At 36.7% G+C, this 25,754-nt stretch overlaps 1 protein-coding gene across 3 annotated transcripts in view; it reads left to right on the top strand.

Annotated features, from left to right (window-relative positions):
* IDE (insulin degrading enzyme) overlaps positions 1-25,754 on the top strand; it is a 93,842-nt gene that overhangs the window by 46,190 nt on the left and 21,898 nt on the right. For 2 of the 3 annotated variants that reach the window (XM_061402809.1, XM_061402811.1), the window contains 11 exons: positions 3,751-3,873; positions 8,741-8,853; positions 9,411-9,573; positions 10,279-10,371; positions 10,800-10,891; positions 11,800-11,880; positions 13,626-13,729; positions 18,472-18,574; positions 19,455-19,577; positions 21,463-21,545; positions 24,804-24,948. In XM_061402809.1, the coding sequence (XP_061258793.1) occupies positions 3,751-3,873; positions 8,741-8,853; positions 9,411-9,573; positions 10,279-10,371; positions 10,800-10,891; positions 11,800-11,880; positions 13,626-13,729; positions 18,472-18,574; positions 19,455-19,577; positions 21,463-21,545; positions 24,804-24,948 (1,223 nt within the window). Of the gene's footprint in view, positions 1-3,750; positions 3,874-8,740; positions 8,854-9,410; positions 9,574-10,278; positions 10,372-10,799; positions 10,892-11,799; positions 11,881-13,625; positions 13,730-18,471; positions 18,575-19,454; positions 19,578-21,462; positions 21,546-24,803; positions 24,949-25,435; positions 25,581-25,754 lie in introns of all 3 variants that reach the window. The other variant, XM_061402810.1, reaches the window with a different exon arrangement.

Raw genomic sequence — 25,754 nt, 5'->3', positions numbered from 1 at the left:
CAATTCCCTAATTGCATTTTCCTCCCTGCTCCCAAGTGATAACATTGCTAAGTCATGCATTTATTTCTAAGCAATGTGTTGTATAGTTTTTTAGTTTTATAAAAACGGTATTTTGTAACTAATCTCTACCACTTGTATTTTTTCATTTAATGTATATTTGTAGGAGTTATCCATATTGGTGAATGTGTTTCTGATAAATTTTTTTTGCTGCTTTCTGAAAAATGTATTGAATACATTACTATTCTTTATCCTTTTTCCTATTGATTCAATAGTGCTGCTATAAACATTCTTACACATGTTTTCTTGTACACAGAGTTCTCTAGGGTTCTAGGAGTGAAACTCTGGGAGTAGAATTACTGTGTATTAGGATATGTACATCTTTAGATTGCACAGATATTGCCAAATTGTTTCTTATAGTAGTTGATCCAGTTTGCACTCGCTTATGCAGCATCTGAGTTCTCGTTTCACCACAATGCTTGTGGTCTTTTATTCTGTTAATTGGTTGTTAAATATTAGTCTTACACTTTTTTACACTTTTTTTTTTTAAATTTGGTGTATGTCTACCAATGTCGGGACAGCAGATTGAGCCTAAGGAAGTCTTGTTCAAGGTCATGTAACCAGAAGACGATTGACCCTGGATTAGCTGATAGCTCTGCTCACACCAAAGCAGCGCTTGTTCATCTGCATCTCCCTACCTGGGGATGATGGCTCTGATAGCAACAGAGTCTGCTCAGTAATTTAAATATTCTCTGTGTTATGTCCTGCTTTTCTGTTCATTTCCTCAACTATTTCTTGAGAACTTCCACTAGCTAGCCTTCTTGTTTTTAAAAAACTTTTTTAAAAGATTTAATAAAAGGGTTAATCAACTTAATAACTAGCCTGACTCTTTGGCCCATTTACTCCTAGTATTCATGTTTTTCTGTCAATGTATTAAGAGCTTACTGTCTGACCCCAAGAGAGTCATAGCGGAGACCATTTCCTCTTTCTAATTCAGGAGCGTCTTAGGATACAGGACTGGCATTCTGGGCTGTGTTCCCAAATGGACCAGAGTTCCCTTCTATCATTACATAATAGAAAGCCTGGAAACATCTAGGTAGCAAATAAATGAATATGTGGATTTCACAGAATGGAATCTTTGTGGCTAAAAGCCACTTTTCAGAGCAAATGTGATTGAGTCTCTATTTAGCCATTTGGCCAGAGATGCAGAATCACTAGATTTTTGTGCCTTAGGTGAGCCAGGTTGTGTTTACAACATAGCCCCTTTGGCTCATTTTTCTTTTAATTTGTTGTTGAAATATTAATATAATAAATATACTGAAAAGTGTGTGTGGCTCTGATAAATTATTGTGGTTATTTTACTTTTGCTGCTATTTGAAAAATCTATTGAATAAATATGCTGCTCTTATTTATATACAGCTCATTGAATTTTCAAAAACCTCAGCAGATTGCACCAGTCAAGAAACAGATTACCAACACCTTTTTGTACCTATCGGTAGTCATTATCCACCTACCCAAGGATCACGTCTATTCTGACTTTTTATGGCTAAGATTAGTTCAGCCTGTTTTTATGTTTTATATAAATAATACAGTGTTTCCGTGTCTTGTGTCTGGCTTCTTGCATTAAACCTGAAAGTTGTGAAGTTCCTCCACACTGTTGCATATGAACAGTGGGTTATTCATTCTTTTTACAGTATAGGATTCTGTTGTGGTCCTCTGGCTCTTTTTACTATGGCCTTGTAAGTATTTTTCCAGTGATACATATCTTATTAGTGTATTCAGGGTATGTTTGTGGTTTATCTTTGTGTTGGTTTTTGTTTTTTTTTAATCTGTTTTTATTTTTAAAACATTTATTTATTTGGCTGTGCTGGGTTTCAGTTGTGGCATGCAGGGTCTTAGATCTTCATTGTGGCATGTGGGATCTAGTTCCCTGACGCAGGATTGAACCTAGGCCCCCTGCATTTTGAGCACGGAGTCTTAGCCACTGGACCAGCAGGAAAGTCCCTATCTCTGTGTTCTTAAATGAACCTAAAGATAAAGGCTAGGGATTAGAATGGTAAGATATTCAGATATATTAAAATCAAAGCAGAATGAGCTAAAATCAAGTCAACCTGAAAGAATTTTAAGTTCTAGACAGAGGCCATACCCTTTGTCTTTACATATTTTGATTTGAAGTTTTGTTTTAAAAACAATATATTGACCAGATTGTGAATAGGCACATCGGATCACACTTGACACTGAAAATGTGATTTCTGTCTAACGCTATCACACTTACAGTCTTGAGATAAAACGTGATTTCTCCAAGCTTGGGTCGATTTTAATGCACATATTGTAAGAATCTGTGCTTTGCAGTGTAAATGAGTAATGAAGCTCTAGGGCCTAGTCCTTCTGTAACTGATGCCTCTAGAACCTTCATTTTAGTAAAAAAGGGAGGCATATACTCAAATTTCACCTTAATATGAGAGAACTTTTAACCACTACCCAGAAAAGGAGCTTGTTGTTGTTGTCCTCTTCTTTCTGTCTTTCTCTGAGGAGTTATGACTCTGGATACTTTTTAGATCATCTGGATCCCTCAGGTAGAATAAGGTGATGTTTTAGGACCTCAAGTAGAGCAGATCTGGAGTGGAACTGGATCTTCCTTGAAACTGAGAAGAACCTGTAAATTTGATTTTAGCAGGCTGCTGCCAGTGAATATGAGTACATTTGATTGCTTTCTGACTATAAAAAGGTTACTGAGTACTTGCTGGACTTTTTCTTGCACACTCCACTAGATCTGTTGATTGAAGCATTCAGGACATGAATCTTGGCTAAGAGTACAATGCAGCTCTTCAAGGATAAAGACTGGATCTGAGACCGCCATCTGGTGGTTCTCTCTGGATCCTAGTTTAGTGAAAGAGAGATTCTCTAAATGCCAGTTCATCAGCCATTATAATAACCCAAGGAGGGGAAAACACGTCGAGAATATGTTCTGCCAGGAGCCCATTTAGTAGTATAAGTGGGAACAATAGAAGTTACTATACTAGATTTTAAGGTATTTCTAGTCAAGATGCCATTTTTAGAGAGATACCAATTACTGAAATTCCACCTCCCAGCCTTTAAATGGCAAGATCTTTATTAGAAATGTAGTACTTAGAGAGTTTGACTATTTGCTCTTGACATGCACATTTTATCCTAATTGAATTAGTTATTAAATTTCATAATAGATCTCATTGTGGTACTCTGTATACATCGCTTGACACTTATAAGAATAGCATTGCATCCTATTTTTACCAGTCTAGATCAAATTCATGAGAATTCACATCACAAATTTAATGCTTCAGCCAAGAATAGTACATTTCTTTCCACAAGTCACTTGGCAAGTTCCGAAAAGATCCCTCCGTGACTATGTTCAATTAATTTTGGAGCTACCTAGGGAATTGGAAATTAAAGTAAGTGTGAGTGGAGGCCATGTGGACCTCATTTTTGTCTTGTAGTGCTCATGATACCTACCACCTCATAGGAATTTTAAGAACTATAATTTTTATAAAGCGCTTCAAGTTCCAGAGGGAAAGCTCTAAGATAAAATTTTACTAGTTTGTTCTATACTGTCCTGTTTATCCAGGTTATGGTCAAACATACTTGACTAATCATTATGAATGTGTTTGTTTGGACTCTGTTTTTTAAGTTTACCTTAAAGCAATGTTAGTAATAATTATGAAGCTTTAAAATTCACATATTTTGCTTTTTCTTAGAAATGTTTTTCATTCCTTTTAGGTAACAAATATACTCTAGAGACTAGACCAAACCAAGAAGGCATTGATGTAAGACAAGAGCTCCTGAAATTCCATTCTACTTATTATTCATCGAACTTAATGGCTATTTGTGTTTTAGGTCGAGGTAAGAAATTTTAAAATTTTTTCATAGAATTGGATTATCTGATTTTCCATTTTGACTTTTTCAAAGTATTGGAAGAAAAATATATTTCCTATTATCTGTTTAGAGGCTTTGCAGATGATCTTCTTGGAGAAAATGTGGAGGGGAATTTGTTTTTAACTCACTATGTTCTAAAAAGAAGCTTGTTGTTCAGTTGCTCAGTTGTGTCTGACTCTTTGCGACCCCATGGATTGCAGCATGCCAGGCTTCCCTGTCCTTCATCTCCCGGAGCTTGCTCAAACTCAGTCCATTGAGTCGGTGATGCCATCCAACCATCTCATCCTCTGCCATCCCCATCTTCTCCTGCCTTCAATCTTTCCCAGCAACAGGGTCTTTTCTAATGAATTGGCTCTTCTCATCAGGTGGTATTGGAGTATTGGAGCTTCAGCTTAGGAGATTTTAAATGGAGACCTGAGGAAAATACAGATTAATATCAATCGTTGGAAGTTGAAGCTTCCCTGGTGACTCAGATGGTAAAGTGCCTGCCTGCAATGCAGGAGTCCCAGGTTTGATCCCTGGGTTGGGAAGATCCCCTGGGGAAGGCAATGGCACCCCACTCCAGTACTCTTGCCTGGAAAATCCCATGGACAGAGTAGCCTGGTGGGCTACAGCCCATGGGGTTGCAAAGAGTTGGACGCGACTGAGCAACTGCACTTTCACTTTTTTTGGTGCTCTACACATATAAAGGCAAGAAAAGGAAGTATAAAGGACAAGATTGAGAGATTTGACCTTCTAAAATTCAGAAAACTAAAAAATCAAAAGGCAGATGATTATAAACTAGGAAAACTATGAGAAAGCAGCAAAGGTTTGATTCTAAAAGTGCAAATTAATGATAATATGTTGTTTCCCCTATTAAATTACCATAATCTTGGTTTGGATTTTGTTTTAACTAATACCTGTTATGAAGAGAGGTATTCTTTTGTGTTTGTTGTGTATACAATTGATGCAATTCCTCCACACTTTACAGAGGAGAATTTAAGATGCATCACCCTTAAAAAATACATTTTTACGTCTAAAAGTGCAGTCTAAGGAAATCATCAGAGTTGTTCAAACAGGTGATGTACAAGGATGTTTCAGTATAGTATTTATTAGTAAAAAGTTAGATGCAAGCTAAATGTTCATTAATAGGAGATTACTAGTGATCTTATAGCTATATCATAGAACATCTTACAGAAAATAGCATCCCTTCTCTCACTTTCTCACCTCCCAGCTGCTTTATTGTTCTTTAAAACATTTATCAAACATTTATCTTTAAAAATTATCACATATTTAATATTTAAAGAAATATTAAACATTCTTTATTGTCTGCTGCGCCAGAATATGTCACTTGAGAAGAGAAACTGTTTTGTTCACTGATTTGTCTGGGTTAGTGCTTGGTACATCTTAGGTACTCAGTAAATAAATATTGAATGAATAAATAGTTTTATGACAGTGTATTAATAGCATGGGAAATATTCTTAATGTATTAAATAGAAAACAAAAGCACTCTATAAAAATGCTATATGCTATATGATCCCATTTGGGGATTTCTTAAAAACTCTAATAGATGTAAATGGGAGACATAAGACAATGTAGAAGAACATACCAGAAATGTAATAATGTGCTATAGTAGTTAAGAGTTCATGCTCTAGAGTCTGAGAGCTTGGGTTTGAATTCCTAACACACCACCTACCCAAGGTGTGGCTGGGAGCTAACAAAGTTACTTCTGTTCCCTGCTCTTCAGTTTTTGCATTGTTAAGACGGAAGTGGTACCTCATATCTGTTGTGAGGTTTAATTGAGATGATGCAGAAAAAGTGCATAGTACCTGGTGACACCCCAAATACTCCATAAATGGTAGCTGTTTGTAGCATTCCATAATCATGAGATTGTAGGAGACTTTTGTTTTCTTTTTTTTTTTTTTTTCTTCTTTTGTTTTCCTAAGTTTTCTAAATTGGCAACTGTTACTTTTGTAGGTAGAAAATAAGCGCCTATGTTTATTTTAACTTGATAATAGAATGAGAATATAAAGTGGGTCCAAGGAAAAGGCTAAAAAAAAAAGTGTGTGTTCTGTGTTCTTTCTAAAGGTAGGTAAGTCTGTGGAGTGTAAAAACAAAAAAATCACTTGGTATTTAGAGCCTAGTCCTAGGAATAGGTTTCTAAACGTATTTTTGTTCATATCCTCCTGAGATAAAACACATGATTTCAGTAATCACTTACTGGGCAAGTGATAATGACAACAGATGACTCAGACATGAACCCTGCCCTCAGTGTTCTTGGTTTAGTGGAAGTGACAGAACGAGCATCTGAAAGAAACAAAGAGTTTCTTTGTTCCAGTTTGGTCTCCCTGTGTGACCTGAGTTCTGTGCTCAGCTGAGTGGATTTGATGACAGGTCTGGGAGAGGTGTCCTTACAGTACAGGGGTGTGTGGAAGAAACAGGATCTCTTAGAGGATTAATAGATAGTCTGCTCCTTCTTCTAGGAGGAGGGAAAAGGAAGAGTAACCAGGTGGCAGAATCTCTGTCACAAAGGGACAAAAAAGTTTTTCTCTGTTTTCCCACGAGGCCCTCTCTCTAGTTGCTGCTGCTGCTGCTAAGTCGCTTCAGTGGTGTCTGACTCTGTGCGACCCCATGGACTGCAGCCTACCAGGCTTCTCCGTCCATGGGATTCTCCAGGCAAGGACACTGGAGTGGGTTGCCATTTCCTCCTCCATCTCTCTAGTTGTGGCAGCACCAATTTCCTGGACACTTGACAAATAGGTAGCTGTCAAGTGGAGACCCTAGGATGGCCAAGTCCTGGTAGTGTAAAGATGAATGGGACTCAGTTCCCTGATTTCTGGTAGCTCACAGCCTAATGGTGAAGACAGACGTTGCTTTATGGTACAATTGCCTTACCTTTAAAAAGCTGCACAGTGAATTTGTGCTTTGAAAAGGAAAGGCATTCCCTAGTAGAATCTTGCTGTAAAGGGCCCCACTGTCGTCAGCATTTCAGGTTGACAAATCATTGTTGGCCACCCCGCTTGTTTCCAGTTACATGTCCCATCTGTCTGTCTCTTTATGTCAGATGTCTCTGACATCTTTCACTCAAGATACACCCACTTCACTCCTGAGTTCACTTGTCATGTAACAGGCAGCCACAGGCTGGGCCTTTTATTTGGCTTTGGACATGTTAAAGTTCTTCATAGAAGTCCAAAAAATTGAAGTAAAAATGCATATGTTTTATAAATAAAGTGCACATACCCACATTCATAGACCTAAAAGAGAACTTCACACACACACTATATATATATATATATATACACATACAATTGTCAAATAGTGATTAAGTGTTTTTTAACAGAGTTCATGGTGAAGTTCAAAATGGGTCATAGAATATCAAGGGAAATTTCTTATTTGATTCAAATGCTTTCTGACAGTAATAAGTGATGAATGTTTATACCATTTATAAATAACCTATTTTTGAGGAGACAGAATCAAGGTGAGTGGTTATCTTGTTTATAAAAAGATAACCTTTTCCACTTTTTTTCTTTTTAGAATAATAGTAACACGTATGCATAGAAGAAAATTTGTCCCATACAGAAATATATAAAAATGGAAATCAATTCTTCTTCCTCATCCCACTTTATGAGCACTGTGCCCTCTTCAAAGATAGTCAACTAAATCATTTTTTGTTATACTTCTAAAAGTAGAATTTCATTAATAGGTTTAGATTGATGTATATCTGTTAAAAATTAAATGAGATTATACTACATGACATTGAAATCTGTAGTTTTCACTTAACAGAAATTTGAGATATTTTCATGTCAGCCCATACACATCTCGCTGTCATTGATGACTACCTAAAATTCCAATGTAGAGATGTGTTATAGCATGTACCCATTGATAGATGCTTCAGTCACTTGCAGTTTTTATTGTTTTTATAAAAACGATACTGCAGTGAACATCTCATCTATATAACTTTATAAACTTTGCAAATACAGTTCTCTATAAAAAATATAGATAGATGATAACGTAGAAGAATTTCATACACATGGCTGTATAATCTTACCAACAATTACAAATCTTTGCTTGAGTTTGACAGAGTGTGATACAGATCATATAATGTTAGACCTTGGAAGAGCCTTGTGGTCACCCTCTCCAGCTTTCATGTTTCATAGAATCTGGAGTGCTTAACCAGTTTGTCTAAATGCTCTTTTGACGTAATTTGTTGGTGTTAGAGTTGGGTTAGAATCAAAGTTCTCTGATCCCCTGACCCAGGATTCTTCTCACCATTTTATACTATTTTCCCACAAAATCAGTTACTTACAGATGCTAACATTTGACTTTTAATAATAGGTTTAGACTGTTGAAAAGTTAATGTTATTGTCTATCAGCCAGTGGTTTAGTATGTCTCTGTTGGAAATTGTAGATAAAATAGTCAGTTTCCAAATGCCACTAATTATTCTATTATTGTTTCTAATGTTTATTTTTAAATTATTTCAAGATAATATTTGTAAAATAGTTTTTTAAACTATAAAGAGGCAGACATTTGTGAGGTATAATCGTTATCAATATTGCATAGCTACAGAAGTTATACAGGTTCTGGTAGGGTTTAACTGAATGCTTCAACTTATCAGATGGAGTTTTTAAAGAATTCCTAGGCTTTCCTTTTAGTAGTCCTGAAATTTTTCAGGAAATCCTAAGGTCCCCCCCATCAGTGTTATTGAGATATAATTAAAATATAACATTGTATAAATTTAAGGTATACAACATAATGATTTTATATAGGTACATGTATAATCCTAAGGTTTTAAATACTACCCACTAGGTGTTATGATTAGTTTAAGTTCTGTTTCTGTTGTCTGTTTTCTTGTAGAATCTTTAGATGATTTGACTAATCTGGTGGTAAAGTTATTTTCTGAAGTAGAGAACAAAAATGTCCCGTTGCCAGAATTTCCTGAACATCCTTTCCAAGAAGAACATCTTAAAGTAAGTGCATGTATTGCTAGTATTTTTTTTTTCTGTTTTAAATTTATGGACATAACATATGCCTATTTTGCCAAAGAGTACATAGAACATTTTAGAGGTTTCATTATTTATATGGTTTTTTATATTTGTCTGGGTAGTCAAATGAAATCAGTTTCACATATACTAGAGACATGTATCACCAAAAAGGTAACAATATGTTCTGATCTGTTCATGCTAAAAGTAGTTTTGGTAGCTATAACCTTGGCAGACTGTAGAAGCTGTTAAGCAGTGCCAGAAGGCAAGCGTCCAAAAGTACCGAGCCACGTGGTCCAGGGGACCAAACATGGGCCGCATACCTGTGATGAAATCGCAGTAAGAAAGAGCCCGGTCGTTTATTTCTGTTTGGTCAGTATGATTTTCTCTGGCAATTGATTCTCTCCTCAATTTGGGATTCCTCTGTGAAAATCAGGGTTGTTGTTTGTTTTAAATCAGTATTCTAAATAGTTTGTAAATTTTTTTTCTTTTCAGTAGGATTTATACATAGCTAATCTTTTGTGGTTTGTTTTTTTCCGCCCCAGCAACTTTACAAAATAGTACCCATTAAGGATATTAGGAATCTTTATGTGACATTTCCCATACCTGACCTTCAGAAATACTACAAATCAAATCCCGGTCATTATCTCGGTCATCTCATTGGGCATGAAGGTCCTGGAAGTCTGTTATCAGAACTTAAATCAAAGGGTGAGTCTCTTGGGTCCCAGCTTATGAGGGTAGTACCCCATCTCCATCATTTTTTTTTTTTTTTTTTACTCTGGCTCTCATTTCCCCTAAATATTTCCCTGTGAAGGGATATTTTCAGATGAGACTAGAGTTTATGGGAGAGTGAGGTGATGGTTGTTAATATGCTTTTGTTTTTTCTTTGGGGTTTTTGTTTTTGTCTTTTTTCATAATTTGTTTTACCTTTTTGGTATTGAGCAGTGAAGTTTAAGTATTTCAAAAGATATTTTGGCCCATGTTTTAAATAAGATAGAGGTTAAAAAAAGTAAATCTCATATTGTATATTATTTACCATCTCTATGAAATGAGCTGAAACATTTATCTACTCTTATCCATCAAATCCATCAAAGGGTGTATTAATACTAGGATCAGTCAGTAGATTTCCAAGGTTCCTCTCCACTTAGACTCTGTATATAGCACTTAAGCACAGTAGTCTACTCTTGATTTGCGAAATGATTTGAGGAGTCCCAAGGAAAACTCCCAACCCCCAAAATTCCTTGAATCTTTTGCAGTGCCTGAAACTGCTTTTCTGAACTGATTTTTGCCCAGTCTTTTCTGCAGAATGCCCTTCTAGTCTCTTGGGAATATATGGAATTAATTTTTAAAATAAAATTCCTTGTCTTAAAAGAAGACACAAGCAATCACGTTGATTTCCTTTGAATGTTACAGGCTGGGTAAATACTCTTGTTGGTGGGCAAAAGGAAGGAGCCCGAGGTTTTATGTTTTTTATCATTAATGTGGACTTGACTGAGGAAGGATTATGTAAGTATTGGCCATTTTTGAATGAAAATTGATTTTTTATGATTAACTTTTATTAACTTATTTATGCTCTGGATCTGTTTTTTTGTTGTAAAGCTATAAAGACTTTAATTTATACCGTTTTATCTGTTGTAACTTGGCCTCCATTTCATGGGTGATTTTTCCCTCCTTAACAACTAATCATTATGTTGCACTTATAAAATGTGTACTTGACTTTTTAGTTACTCATTTATTACCCCAAAGTCCCTTCTGTCACAAATCCCAGATCTTGGAAGGCCATGTATGTGGGACCCTAAACCTAGTCACAGGGAGGTGAGAAGTCCATTTCTAAGGGGGACCATTTCTCCTTACCTGACTTACCTTAGGAATAAGCTCCTTGCTTTGAAGGATTTGAGGACTGAATGTTTTTTAAGTGTGCACTTTTTTTCCAGTACATGTTGAGGATATAATTTTGCACATGTTTCAATACATTCAGAAGTTACGAGCAGAAGGACCTCAAGAATGGGTTTTCCAAGAGTGCAAGGTACTTTCTTTCACCAAAATTTCTCTTATGGAAAGTTTTCAAGAAACAAGTATATGTGAGTTTAAGGCCCAGTGAAATTTTTTAAGTTTTTATTGTTCCTAATTTAAACTCTAAAATTTTGAAATGCATAGTAGCTTTAGTTAAGGCCTAGTCTTAACTAGTCTGATTGATTACCTGACGCACAATTAAGGGTTAAGGCATCAAGTAGCCTCTTTTTAGGAGGAAAAGGAAAGAAACAAATAGATTGATTTTCTGTCCCTGAGAAGAAAGCCAGGAGTTTCTTGAGCTTTTATGTATCAGTGTTTACTCCAGTTCTCTGTCTGAAGCTGTATCTAAAATTTGTATTGAACTCTCAAAGAAACAGTGAATTGTTATATATATTATTGTGTTCTTAAAAGTGATTTTATTGTTGTATGTAGGGAAAAGCCTGTCCTTTTCTTTCTTTTTTTGCATAAAACAAAAGGTATTTGTCTTTTAAATTTTTAAAGGCTTCTTTTAAGAGTTTTTTTTAAACATCTGCTTTAAGATCTATTCAAGACTGAAATGTATTTTGTTTAAAGGTATAATCTCTGTGAAACTTAGGACAGTAACTTCTAATCAGGCTACAGTTCTCTGAAAGGGTCAGTAAAATCATCATCTATGCAACTGATGAATCTCACAGGATTCCTTCACAGTTTTCCTGATTCTTTGACTAATAGTTTCAACAGTTTAGCCTATAGAATCATATTCTATATTTGTTATTTTCATTCGTGTTCTGTACATTTCTAAATCAAGCATAGCCATTTTTTCAGAAAGTGATAGTTATATATGGAGGAAAATAGGAGGCAAGCCAACCCCCACCTCCAAGGAAAAAAGTATTTCTAAATAACAGGTAACTTATATCTAATTGGATTAATTTTTCATTTTAGGACTTGAATGCTGTTGCTTTTAGGTTTAAAGATAAAGAGAGACCACGGGGTTATACCTCTAAGATTGCAGGAATATTACATGTAAGTTTATTGTTATTTTACTCTATACTTTGGCACATAGAGTGTTTCAGTGATCCTGTATATGTTACTTTCAGTACTATACAAATCATAAAAATTGAAGCTACAGTGTAAAACTTTAGACTTTGTAGCAACTAGTAAAGTCTGATGTGAAGACATATTTAAAATCTTAATTTTCATCATCCTGAAAATCATCATCTGTAATATTTTCATTACATAGACATCATGCTTACTGGCTTTAAATATTTTTCAGTTCTACTATGTGTCATGTGCTACTTATGTGAAAGCTATAAATCACCCACTTTTCTCTGTTTCCATTGCTGTCACCCTAATATGAGCTACCTTCATTTCTTACCTGGATTACCATCATAGACTCTTAGCTGAATTCGTGTTTGCCGTCTCCCTAGCTTTAGTGTTTTTTCCCTGCCTCAATGATCTTTTGAAAACCCAAATCAGATTATTTCACTCCTCTGTGTCAAGACTTTCAGTGGTTTCCCGTCAGAGTTGAAATAGATCTAAATTTTTACCTGACCCATAATGACATCTGACTCCAGCCTCTCTCTGACAGAATTCCATATCACTCCCCCTCCCACCTCTCTCATTCCCATTCCACTCCAGCTATCCTGGCTCTTTGTCTAATCTTTAAGCGTTTAGTTTTTTCTTCCCTCTCAGGGCCCTGTCATTTGCTGTTTTTTTCTGCCTGGAACACTTACAGTCTTTGCATGGCTAGGTTCTTCTCGTTTGGGTCTCCACTCAGATGTCTCTGCTTTAGAGACACCTTCCCTGACCTCTCAATCATGACCCTGCCCCTTTTAAATTTTCTTTATAGCATCTTATCAGTATAATGACAGTATTTGTTTGTTTATTGTCCACCTCCCTCCCAGTTAGAGGACTTCCCTGGTAGCTCAGACAGTAAAGCGTCTGCCTACAATGCAGGAAACCTGGGTTCAATCCCTGGGTTAGGAAGATCTCCTGGAAAAGGAAATGGCAACCCGCTCCAGTATTCTTGCCTGGAAAATCCCATAGACAGAGGAGCCTGGTAGGCTGCAGTCCATGGGGTTGCAAAGAGTCGGACAAGACTGAGCGACATCACTTTCCTCCCAGTTAGAACATGAGCTCTTTATAGAACAGGGACGTCATCTATCTTACCTACCATTGTACCCACAGCAGCACCTAGAACAGTGCCTGGCACGGAGTAGGGTGTTCATTACATACTTGTTGAATGAATGAATCAGTCTGTCTCAGTAAGTTCCCCTTACTAAAAAGCTTCTTCCACATTATTTTTCTTTAGTAACTAAAAATATAAGCCATTTTTCCTCCATAACAACTTTGTAAATGCTTGTCTGATTTCATTCATAGAAGTTAAAGAAAAAATTCTATTAAAATATATATACTTTATATTAAGAATCCTATAGATGCCAGCATTTAATCACCAAATTTCTTTTAATCAACACTCAATTTTTAGCTAGAGGTATTAGTTGTTCCCTGAAAAAATGTACTTTTGTTCGCTGTAATGTAAATTATTTGGGGATTAACTATAAAATTATCCCACAATATGAAATTGCTTAAAGTGTGGTAAGAAAGAGAAAAGATTCAGAAATCTTTACAATGAAATAAAATTTAATTGGAGGGAAGAGGGGGGTGTAAAATAGAGGATTTTATGTGTTAAAGATCTGTTTGCTTTAATAAATTAAACTGTATCATAGCCTTACACGTTTTACTTTTGTATTTATTTTCCTTTTAAAAAGTATTATCCCCTAGAAGAAGTGCTCACAGCTGAATATTTACTGGAAGAATTTAGACCAGATTTAATAGAGATGGTTCTCGATAAACTCAGACCAGAAAATGTCCGGTGAGTCACTCTACAGATTTTACTGTTACATACTAGATTTTCAGTGATAGTTTGAATCTAAAAATTTGAAATTTTGAATAAAATGCTTTTAAACTTTTTATGAAGCATGATTACAAAAGTAGAATCAGTATAATGAACCAATACCAAACTTCAGCAATCAGTACATGGCTAGCCTTTTTGATCTTTTCCCACAGTTCTTCACTCACCCTTCCTCCAGTCTTGATTATTTTAAGTCAGTATCTTGAAAACATGAAGATTCTTTTTTTTTTAAAAAAAAACAACATAATCATAATTTCCTTATGAATAAGATATAATAATAGATTGTCTTAATCTGGCTTCATCCTAACTCTAACTCCCAAAGGGTTGGCTCATTTATCTTGTTTTATAAGCAAGTGAGGATACCCTCTGTTTTTTTAAGTGAAAGTAAGGATTACAGTCTCAATGCTTCTGACTGGCCAGTGGTTAATCAGGAAACCAAAAATTGGAGGAGCTGTTAGGCTAACAAATATTTCTATTAGAGGAGGATCAGCCCTAAAGAGCTTATGAGCTACCACATGATATTTATGCCTTCAAATTGAATTTCATCTATATTTTCTAAAAGTCAAGAATAAAAGGTATACGTTTGGCGCATATTTTGCATTTTTTATCTTTCTCCCCTTTTGAGCACATATTTCCAGAATTCTGGGAACTTGGTGATTGAGTAAACATGTTTTTTGGACCAGTCATTTTATGAATAAAATCAACAATCTGATAGAACTTTTTGAAAAAATCTTCTGACAAAACCGTTCTATCAGTCATTTTCCTAGCTACCATTGTTTGAACTTTTTCAGACATATCCTAGCAACAAACCGTAGAGAGACTAAATTAAAAGAAATATTATTGGTGGTTATACAAAATCTGTACATGTGGTAAAATGACATAAAACTATACATACACATTGTACCAACAACAGTTTCCTGGTTTTGATATTATAATAGGTAAAATATAACCATTGAGGGAAGCTGGGTAAAGAGGATACAGGATCTCCCTGTACTATTTTTGCAACTTCCTAACTATAGAAGTATGTAACTATATCAAAATAAAACATTAAAAAAATTTTTAAGTATTTACAATAGCAACAAAAGCATAAAATATTTAGGAATTAATTTAATCAAAGATGAACAAGATCTCTACACAAAAAACTATAAAACAGTGCCAAGAGATATTTAAAGACCTTGTTCATAGATTAGGAGACTTGATTTTATTAAAATATCCATCCTCTCCAGTTAGATTCACAGACTCAATGTAATCACAATCAAAGTCCTAGTAGGCTTTTTTCCTTAAGTTATTGGTAAGCTGATTCCAGAATTCATATGGATCTACAAAGGACCTAGATTAGTTGGAACACTTCTACACAGAAAAAGAACAGTTGGAGGACTAACACTGCCAGATCTGAAAGCTTACTCTAATGCCATAGTACTTAAGATGGTTATAGTACTGTCATAAAGACAGACAAATAAATCACTGATTTTTGTGCCTTTTTTCTTCCTCTGTTGTGTATCTTTAAAAAATATGATTTAATATCATGATATTGTAGAATTCGACTAGTAAGAGGATAGAATTTATCTAGTTGAATCCCTTTTAAAAAGTGATGAAACTGAACCCTGGAGACTTGCCCAATTTAGATCTTAACTGTGATTTTGGCAAGATCTCAAAGAGAGTCATGATATCAACCAGAATTTGTTTCTGATGGCCAGATCTGTGCAGTTCCTACTAATTCTTTTTTTTTAAATTCGTCACAGTTACCTGTGAAGCCTCTTCTCATTATTGGCTGTCTTCCCTCTTTTCTGTCTCAGGGATTATTTGCAAAGGTGTCATGAGAATTCATCCCTTGGGAATGATATTGCCTTTTAATGTCTATAGATTAATAATGTCAAGATTATGTCTGAATGGGTCCCATCAGCAGTGACCGCTATTCTTTCCTCTGAACACTTCTAAGTGGCTGACTTGAACTCAGCAGTCAGCATTCATTCTAGCCCACTGTTTCTTTTTCTTAGTATTGTAAGTTTCAGTATGAAACTAAAGGATCATTTTCTCTCATATTTCCAAGGATCCTATTGGTACCATGTACTGTGCTGTGCTGTGCTGAGTTGCTAAGTTGTGTCCGACTCTTTGCGACTCCATGGTCTGTAGCCCACCAGGTTCCTCTGTCCATGGTGATTCTCCAGGCAAGAATACTGGAGTGGATTGCCATGCCCTCCTCTGTTAGTACTGTATCAGTAGCCAATTCTTTGTAGATGAGATTAAAGAATAGCATTGCCCCCCTCCCCCACTAGGAAAAAACTCATCGAGACTAGGTTTGTTTTTATTATTATTAGCATAATTAGGTTTCCAGCAGATAGTCTAAGGTGCTGCAGTGTCCATGCCAGTTTTTCTCAGTTGTCTGCGGTTAAACATACTGTAGCTCTCTGTGGGGTACCTCAGTTACTGTGCCTTTCTTCTCCTAATTGAGGTCCTCTTGTGCTTCCACACTCTGATTTGTAGATTTCTGTATGTTTGACATGTGTCTAATCTGTCTCTTCTGTTATTTCCCCTTCATAATTTGTTTGAAAATATATACATACTCTATCATTTTATTTCAGTTTTTAATTCCTCGATGATACGCTAACTCTTGGTCTCTCTGTTTGTTAGGCCAATATTTGGTATTTACCTAGTTTGAGGAGCCTCATGGTAACATTTCACCTGTTACCCATACACTTTACTTTGGTATCTAACTACGCAAATCTCTCAGGATTGTACCTAGTAAACTACCCTTCTCCCCCTTCTTTAACTTCCTCCTCAACCTACATTGTCTGCTTCTTTCTGTGTCATACAGTCATCCTCTAGAACATTTGGCAGCTTTCCCTGAGTTTTTTCACTTTCTTGCTCAGAACTGAGTTTAAAGTTTCCTTGTTCCAGAAGGCAAGTCCACTGCTGAATGAATGCTCCAGTCTTCATAAGTTGTAATCAATCCCTTGTTCATTCTTCTGATACATGGGGCTGTCATTCAGGGAAATCACAGCCATCTGTGTAATAAACTTTTGCAAAATCAAGCATCTCAGGGAAGAGAAGATGGGAATACCACCTCTCTACCATCTAATTCTACTTCCTAACATATTTTTAGGTGTCTTCCTAATAATTAATCCATTCATTCTTTGAGAAATCAGCAGGAGTGGAAGCAGTTTCTATGACTGAGTCTTAGCTGGCTCTGTCATGTATTGAGTGAATGTCCTTAAGAAACATCATGTACTCTTCATGTGGCCATGTGAGCTCTATATACATTACACGTACCCCTCATAAGGGATTCTCAAATTGCCAACATGGATACAATATCCGAACTCTTTCATCTGTCAGACCCTTGGATTCTTCTGTGTGTTTCTGTGGAACATATTCTTATTTAGCATGTTTTCTAGAACAGATAGTGGTCAGTGGCAGCTAGACCAGATCAGGAATACTGTAAACTAGAAGATTAAGTCAGTTGTTCTCACAGACAGGTGAGTCAGATTGCTTGTAATATTTACCCTGAAGCAAGTGAGAAGGCCAAGTCCAACTAGCCAGGTAGACTATTTTATCTAGAATGAATAAGAAGTAGACGATGGTCTTGACCGTCAGGCACTGGAGTTGAGGCAATCCAGTGATGGGCAGGTGTTTGGAACACAGAGATTAGGATTCTGAAAATGAATGGGTGTTCAGTAGAGGGGAGTTTTGATTGAAAGGAGTGGACTTTGAGCTGTGAGACTGACAATCAGAGACTGGAACCTAACCTCTGGGAGGATAAGTGAGAACAAGCAAGAATAGACATGAACCTAGTTGTCTGAACTGGGACATAAAGAAGCGAAACCAATAACAGGACTGACTGCATGGCAAGCCTTCCGAGCTGCTGGCCTAGCACTCTACTGACACGATTCAAAAGGACTGCTCCTAGTCTGGCGTTGAGCCAGCTAGTTAGAGTGAAATGATTCTAACTTTGATAATTAAAAGGCAGCAACCTTCCCTAGGACAGGAGCTCCACTGGTACAGAGCTTCTTCTGCTTCTTTGCTTATAATCTTCTGACATTTTACCTCTGCCTTCCCTCCCTAAACTGTTTTTTTCCCCTTCTCATTTCTCTTCTGTGAAGTTCCTACTAGCCCATCAGAGAAAGAAATGTTTTTCTTGGTCCTATCCCCATCTACCCTGGCAGCAGGAAGGCCAGTGTAAATATAATACATACAGTTAATTGATGATAGTGTCTGGCAGAAAAAAAAAACAAAAAACAGTACAAATTAGCAAGTTACAATGGAAGAATGTTTTTAGTTTTTTTGGTTTTCTGAATGAGCCAACAAGTTTTCTTAGCCATTTTTGTAACCTTGGGCCTGAGCTGTTCCTAGGAAGGAGTACTTTGTTGTGCTTTTTTCAAAGACTATTTTTCAACTGACCTTTGTTCCTTTTTTTTTTTCCCTAGCTACTCTTCTTTTAAGATTCTAGTCAATAGCATTCATAATAAGAATCTTCTTTGCAAGCAGTTTTTCACACCCAAAATGATGGGCTATAATCAAAGGGTAACAGAGACTGTGATCAGAGACTGCTGTACATACATAGCCATTTCACCTAAGCCTCATAGAACTTACTTGGTCTTAGAAGCCCAACACATTCTTGGACATTTATTCATATTTTCATGAGTCAGATTCTATAAATTTATATATACAACATGAATTTATAGGTTTTTTTTTCCATCTATTTCTAGGGTTGCAATAGTTTCCAAATCTTTTGAAGGAAAAACTGATCGCACAGAAGAGTGGTACGGAACCCAGTACAAACAAGAAGCTATACCAGACGAAGTCATTAAGGTAGGGTTAGCCCATCTGTGAAGAAGCCCGATGTGTGAGGGACATGCAAGAACATGAGCTCCCTGGATCAACCAATTCCCTGCCCAGAGTGTGGAGAGTCGTGGCCCAGCACTGTCTGTACCCTCCCAAGAGGCGTAAACGGGGAGGTAGAGAGCTGGAGCATAGGATTTACATGAAGAAATGACACTATAGCCATCTTCTCACATGTCTGTCAGACCAGCAGGGCAGACTTCAGCCTCACGCAGTCAAAGATCATTGGAGTTCAAAGTCCACAGGGATGCACAGGCACCAAGACAGGCAGGAAGAGATGGAAACAGGGAACCTGAAAGACAGATGCGAGGGTTTCTGAGAGCTCATGATCTTGCTCTGAACACACGTGGGGAGCAGTTTCTGGGATTCATACTGTCTTCACCTTAGGAGGGGCTATATTTTATGCCTCATATTGTATTATCCATACATGCAAGTAACTTAGTATAGCTGCAAGTTTAAGTCTTAGACTAACCACCGGTTGTCTGGCAGTTGTGGAAGTATGTCTCTGTGCAGGTTATTCTCCAGTTCTCTAAAGAGCTAGAGCAGATGTGATCTTCATACGTTAGCCTCCGCGTTCCATAGTCTCCGATTGTTCCTTCATGTCGGCTGATCATTTTAGAGATGTATAAAGAAGAAAGATAGATAAGTGTAAAACCTTGATTAGTTCCAGAGATTCCAACTCAAGTTTCATGAAAAGTCATTGCTAGGTTTTGGAAGTAGCCTCTATATATAAGAATGCTGACATTTATTCCCTTATTGTTTGCCTGGATATTAAGCAAAGTGAGTGCTTTAAACCCTTAAATCAGATTCTAATCACTTTTGTTTGTGTATTTTTTCACTCTTCATCCAGAAATGGCAAAATGCTGATCTGAATGGGAAATTTAAACTTCCAATGAAGAATGAATTTATTCCTACAAATTTTGAAATTTTATCATTAGAAAAAGAAGCAACGCCATACCCTTCTCTTATTAAGGTAATATGTTAGAATCAGTGATATTAAAGTTAGGGGACAGACCTATTACTTGGAGGGGACTAGAGCGATGGTTTCTTGCATTTGGTACTATATTGATTTAGGGGGCTCCCACCCCAGAGATAACAGAAGAGTTGCAGAGATAATAACTAAAAAAAATATTAAAAGGCTAAAAATGTCAAAACAAACAAAACTGCTGTAGAGCATAGACTCTAGGGAATTGTTTGCTTTGCAGAAAATAAAGTAGTAAGTCTGGACTATAATTCGTCTGTTAAAAGATATAACTCAGTATTGAAAGCCTTTTTTCCGTGTTCACTGAAGACCCAATAAGGAAGTAGACTTACGCTGCATCATGAAAGTTAAAGATAAGAAAGAATCTCTAAAGCCTGGAAGAGAGCATATCCAGGGGAAGCTGTTGGATTTCCTGCCCTTATAAACAATTCTTTCTCATTTTGAAAGAGTGGCTGTATGAAGTTGGTGGAGTTATAAGTCCGTGGAATGAATGATTGAGAAGGGGGTTTTCTTTCTCCAGATGTTCTTGTCATGTCATTATTTCACACCTTGGGTAGATTGTGTGGGAAAATGGATCAAATTATTACGGCACATCCTCTTTTCTAAACCTTAAAACTAACTTTTTATAAACTTACTTCCATAGACAAACATCTTTCTTTCCCTTCATAAGACCTAACATTAAGTCATTGAGACAAGAGTTAGTGTTTAGGACTATGAAATTTATCTCAAGTAACTAGATTATTAGTGAGATAGTCACTTTTCTTTTAAAAATTAGATTTTAATGAGTTAAAGGTTGGGTTATTCAAAGAGAAAGCTTATTTACTTTTCCTAATTTTTTGTGTGTTTTAAATAGGCCATCTTAGCATAAAATAAGGAGAACACTAAACCATTTATGTCTCTTCTCAGAGTTCCAAGGTAGTTTCAAGTGAACTCTAAGACTTTATATAATTTGGTATGAATGAGTGAGTGGAGAGTCGAGGGAGTGGCTTATTTATTCATCCTTGGCTGTATTAGTTATCCATTGCTGTATAACAAATTACTCTAACATTCAGCAGCTTAAAACCACATTTATTTTTTCTCATGCTGCTTCCAAGGGACAGGAATCTGGAAGTAGCTCTGTTGGGTAGTTCTGGCTCAGGGTCTCCCATGAGAGAGATGGTCAAGCTGTTGGATGGAGCTTTGGTCGACTGAAGGCCCAACTAGGGCTGGAGAAGTCTCTTCCAAGTTCAGTTGTGTGGTTTGGGGAAGATCTTAGTTCTTTACTACATGGGCTTCTCCATAGAGTTTCTTGACACAGCAGCTGGCTTCCCCTAAAATGTGAGATCCAAGAGGGAAAATGAGTGATCGAGATGGAAGCCACAGTCTTTTATAATCTAATCCCAGAAGTATCATACCATCACATCTTCCATATTCTGTTGGTCAGAGACCAGCCCTGGTCTAGTGCAGGAGAGAGGACCACACAAGGGTGTGAATTCCTGTGGGCTGGGATCCATGTGGCCCACGCTGGAGGCTGGCTGCTGGCTGCCTTATACCCGCCCCCCAAGGACTCCTGCATCTGCCTCCTAGTGTCGAGAAAGATAGGGACAGGATAGTTGGTGTTGGTTTCTCCTGTCTGTCTCTTCCTCCACTGGGTCCCCATCTCTTTGACCCAGGGTAAGATAAGAGGGTAATTTCTCTCTGCTGCTAGAGTTACCAGTCATCTTCTCCAGCTTCCCATCCTGTCTCTTGGAGAGTGCTTCAGAGCCACGGGACAGTAGCCTCTCCAGAACAAAACTCAGCTGTTGCCTCTGTCCTCCTCCTCTTGAAGAGAGATTTGATTGAAGATTTTTGTCAAATGTGCCTATATTTCCCTAAATATATTGTGTTTCCATCACAGGATACAGCTATGAGCAAACTCTGGTTCAAACAAGATGATAAGTTTTTCTTGCCCAAGGCCTGTCTCAACTTTGAATTTTTCAGGTATGTAAAATGAATCTAGCTACAAAGCTTCCTATAAAAGTCAACATTTCTAAAAGTCTTCTTTGCTTCCTTAAGTACCTATGTCTGGAAATAAAAGGAATTAGAATTATTTAGCATAGACCAGGAAAGGCTGCATCTTCTGTTAAATGGTATTTTAGGAGCCAAGGTTGTTAATTCTTCCTTTCCTTTGAGGAGTACACTCTTCAACTGAAATGATTTATGTTAGCTATTAGGAGGATCTTCCTAACCTTGAGGATTTTGAATCTGGGAAGGCTGTAGATTCACCAGAAGTTCACTGAAATAAAAAATGGAATAATCCAGGGTGGTTTTTTGTTATGGTTTTGGTTTTGTATTCCTAGAGCTTGCCCAGAAAAAGAGGTAGTAGTTATTAAATGATCTTGAGTCTCTTCCAGTCCTTTAATTGTCTGGAGCCCTTAGATATTGCATTCTCTATTTCTGACTTGGTAGAAGATGTTTAGTAAAATTTATGAATAATGCTACTGTTGCAGTGATTCTTCAATATAAATCTTTAGTTCATCTCTGTCTTCTTTATTTGTGTGATAATGTTATCATTCAATTCAAATTTTACTCTGAGTCTGTACTCTGTAATTTTATATTTCTAAAATTCAGTGGTCTGTGTTTATTTTTTTTTTAAACCCCTATCATCATCTAATAATGTTCACTATGATGATCAACTTTTTCATTAATTTTTGTTTGATTTGCTTGGCATGAAATTAAAGCTGAGATGTATTTTAAATGTTTCAGAAGAAGGAAAAAGAATCTCTAAGTAGAATGTTAATAGTTCACCAACAAGTATGTTGAGATTGTAGTGATAGCAACATTGTTTATTTATAGCGTGAGATTCATAGATTATCTAGAGCTTCACAGAGATTATTGCTTTTTTTTTTTTTTTAATATCAAACCTGGACTTTCTGATTATGGCTTACTATTGGCAGAAAATATTACAAAGCTGGTTTTAGTTTTTGATAGTTAAAAGTGATATTTTTTTAACACTCTAAGCAGCTTGCCACACTTTGCCATTTGGCTTCAGAATATCTTTTGAGAGACCATTTGACATTTTTGCATTCTCTAAGGAAATGGCAACCCACTCCAGTGTTCTTGCCTAGAGAATCCCAGGGACGGGGGAGCCTGGTGGGCTGCCGTCTATGGGGTCGCACAGAGTCGGACATGACTGAAGCGACTTAGCAGCAGTAGCAGCAAACTTCCAGCATAGTTCTCAGAATTAAAAATGTCTGCTTCTCACCAATCCATCTTGGTGTTCTGGTCCCTCTAGAGGTAAACACTGTTAGGTTTCTTGTATATTCTTATAGAAATTTTCTGTTTGTATGTATCCTTTTAATCTTTTCAGAAATAGGATAGTATCATGCATACATATAGTTTTTAAAACTCTGTGACCCGTATTTAAGCACATAATATCTGGTTACAAAATAACATGTTTTAAATTAACAAGTGAACCAGGATTTAAGCATTCCACCAGAATCATGTTCTCTTTTAAAAGTTCATTTAGGTCTCTCTCCAGTTCACCAGCAAGGCTGGTATTTCAGAACACTTCTTGGAATTGTGTTCTGAGCTTTAGCCCTGTGGCTTTGAACTCCCAGATCTGGCTTTTCACTTCCACCTACGGGTGGCGGTGGGGACAAGCCCTCTTGAGGATTCTGTCCTGTTTTGGTGCTTTGCTTTTGTGAGTTGTGCCAGTAAGGTTTCTGAACTGCTATTTGCCTAAAGAAGGAAATTGTCATTGTGTATAATAAATACTTAAAAAATGAAATGACAGAGTACTATTTAGATTTGCCAGGTGGAGAATGTTTGTATAGCTTTATGATTTTCTCTTTGATATTAATTTCTCTGGGGCTAAGCATTTTACCCCTATTTTACTTCATTATCAGCTTTTGATGAAATTGTTGCTTTGCTCTCAGTGCATTGGTTATATTTACTGTGCTATGGATAAAAATGAAACTTATAATTTGCTGCCAGACAAACTAAGCCAAGAGGCTGCCTCAGGTCCTTTGCACTGGCTGTTTCCTCAGACTGGAAAGTTCTCCATTGAGATATCCCCAGAAGCTTGCTCCTTTGCTTCTCAGATACAGATGTCACCTTATCAAAGAGGCCTTGATTAGCAATTTTATAGAAATCAGTAATCTTCCTGTCCCACCTATCACTCCTTTTCCTCTTACCCTGCATAATTTTTCTCCATAACACCATCACCACCTGATGTATCATATTTAAATGTGTTATTTGCTTCCTCCAACTAGACTCTAAACTCTGTGAGGTCAGGGACTCTGCCTGACTTGTTCCTTTATCTCCAGTACCTAGAGGAGTGCATAACATTGTAGTAAGAATGTAGTACATGTTTGTTGAATGAAGGAACCTTTTACTTGCTTGTCATAAAGGTAAGCAGTGTCACATAGTCAGATGAATAGGTCATTTGACTTAAATCCAAATCCTAACTCTGTTGCTACCAGACCAGGTGACATGAGGAAAATGATCTTTCTTATTTGAGAAATGAAGATTTAAAATTAGGTGGTCTTTGCAGTCTTGCACTCTGTAATTGTTTCCTCTCTCTTGTTGCTGTTTCTCACTTAAAAATTTCCCTGTTTTATATTTTAAAAATTTCCTATGTTAATATTTTTTTCCTGGTTCTGGCTGCAATTATATGATGGATATTATCTATTCCTTTACTGACAGTGTTCTAGTCTGTTGGTTTAGGTGGAAACTCAGAGATACGCTAACATTTTCACAGGTGTCAGTTTTTCTCTTTCAAGTCTCACTTTGTCTCTTTGAAGTTTATGTAATCATAGCACAAAGTTCTCAGTCTCATCCTTCTGTCCACCGTGAGTATGTATGGCTTGCTTAGAGGAAGAAAGAGGATGTGCAGATGCTGTGTCAGTCAGCAGTGTCGGCCATGCCTTTTCCTACCAGCCTAAACGTAGACATGCATTTTGCCCTGTTCCTACTCCTCACCTACCCCGTGTTTCTAACTTGTCGGTTCTACCATGCCATCTGGGGTAATAATTCCTTTTCCCTCTTCACTACTACCAGTACACATGGCATATTTCAAGCTTCTTTGTTAGACATCTTGTTATTGTTGTTGTTTTTACTCATGAGAAGAGACAGATTCAAGAATTCAAAGCGTATCTTCAGGAAGTTGTTTTAACCAGTTCCTTGATCCATCTCGAAAGGCCGTATCACATTGGGAAGTAATAAATCAGCTATTTTACTGTCAACATTTTCTTCCAGCCCATTTGCTTATGTGGACCCCTTGCACTGTAACATGGCCTATTTGTACCTTGAGCTCCTCAAAGACTCACTCAACGAGTATGCATATGCAGCAGAGCTAGCAGGCTTGAGCTATGACCTCCAAAATACCATCTATGGGATGTATGTAAGTACCCACGTCTTAGAGCCTTCCACTCATCAACATTTTTTATATTGATTTGATGGAAGCATTTTTGATTGAGGGTATGAGTTTAATTTCTTTTTAAAAAATCTTTGTGGCTAATCATATTTTCTTATCATTTAATTTTTAAGTTAGCTCTTAAGTATTCAGCAATACACCATTCATATTATGCAAATTTTCCTTGATTTCTTTTTTTTTGAACATCTTTCATCAGATCATCATATTTTTCTCCTCAAAACAAAATTGGACCCTGATCTAGGTTTAGATCTCACCCATTCCATATCTGAAGTCTTGGTCTTTGACAATAGAGAATGAAGTCTTCCTGCCATTGTAAAACAGAAGGTTGGCTGATACTGTTTCCCTAGAAATTCAGATCATGAGGCTGCATATTCATACTCTTCAGTCATGTTTCTTCATTACCATGCCACTGCTTGAGGTATCAAAGCATTTCTTTTGTTTTTCTTTTTGTTAGTCGCTACATTTATGCTGATCCTCTCCATTGCAACATGACATACCTGTTTATCAGGTTATTGAAGGATGATTTAAAAGAGTATACATATGCAGCACGCCTCTCAGGTTTGAGCTATGGCATTGCATCAGGAATGAATGCAATACTTGTAAGTAAAATGAAACCAAAGAAAAGGCGTCACACCGTTTAAGCATTATGTTGAGCTTGGGAAGACTATTAACTTCTGCATTTTAAACCAAGAAGATTGATGGTTTTTTCCTTGCACCTTTTTAATGATTGGAGAACTCAAGTTAGTATTAGTTCCACTAACAAACGGTTTAGT

This window comes from Bos javanicus, chromosome 26 (genome assembly GCF_032452875.1).
Source record: "Bos javanicus breed banteng chromosome 26, ARS-OSU_banteng_1.0, whole genome shotgun sequence".
NCBI classification, from domain to species: Eukaryota; Metazoa; Chordata; class Mammalia; order Artiodactyla; family Bovidae; genus Bos; species Bos javanicus.
The sequence above is the reverse complement of the archived record's forward strand: the minus strand, read 5'-3'. Positions and strand labels throughout refer to the sequence as shown.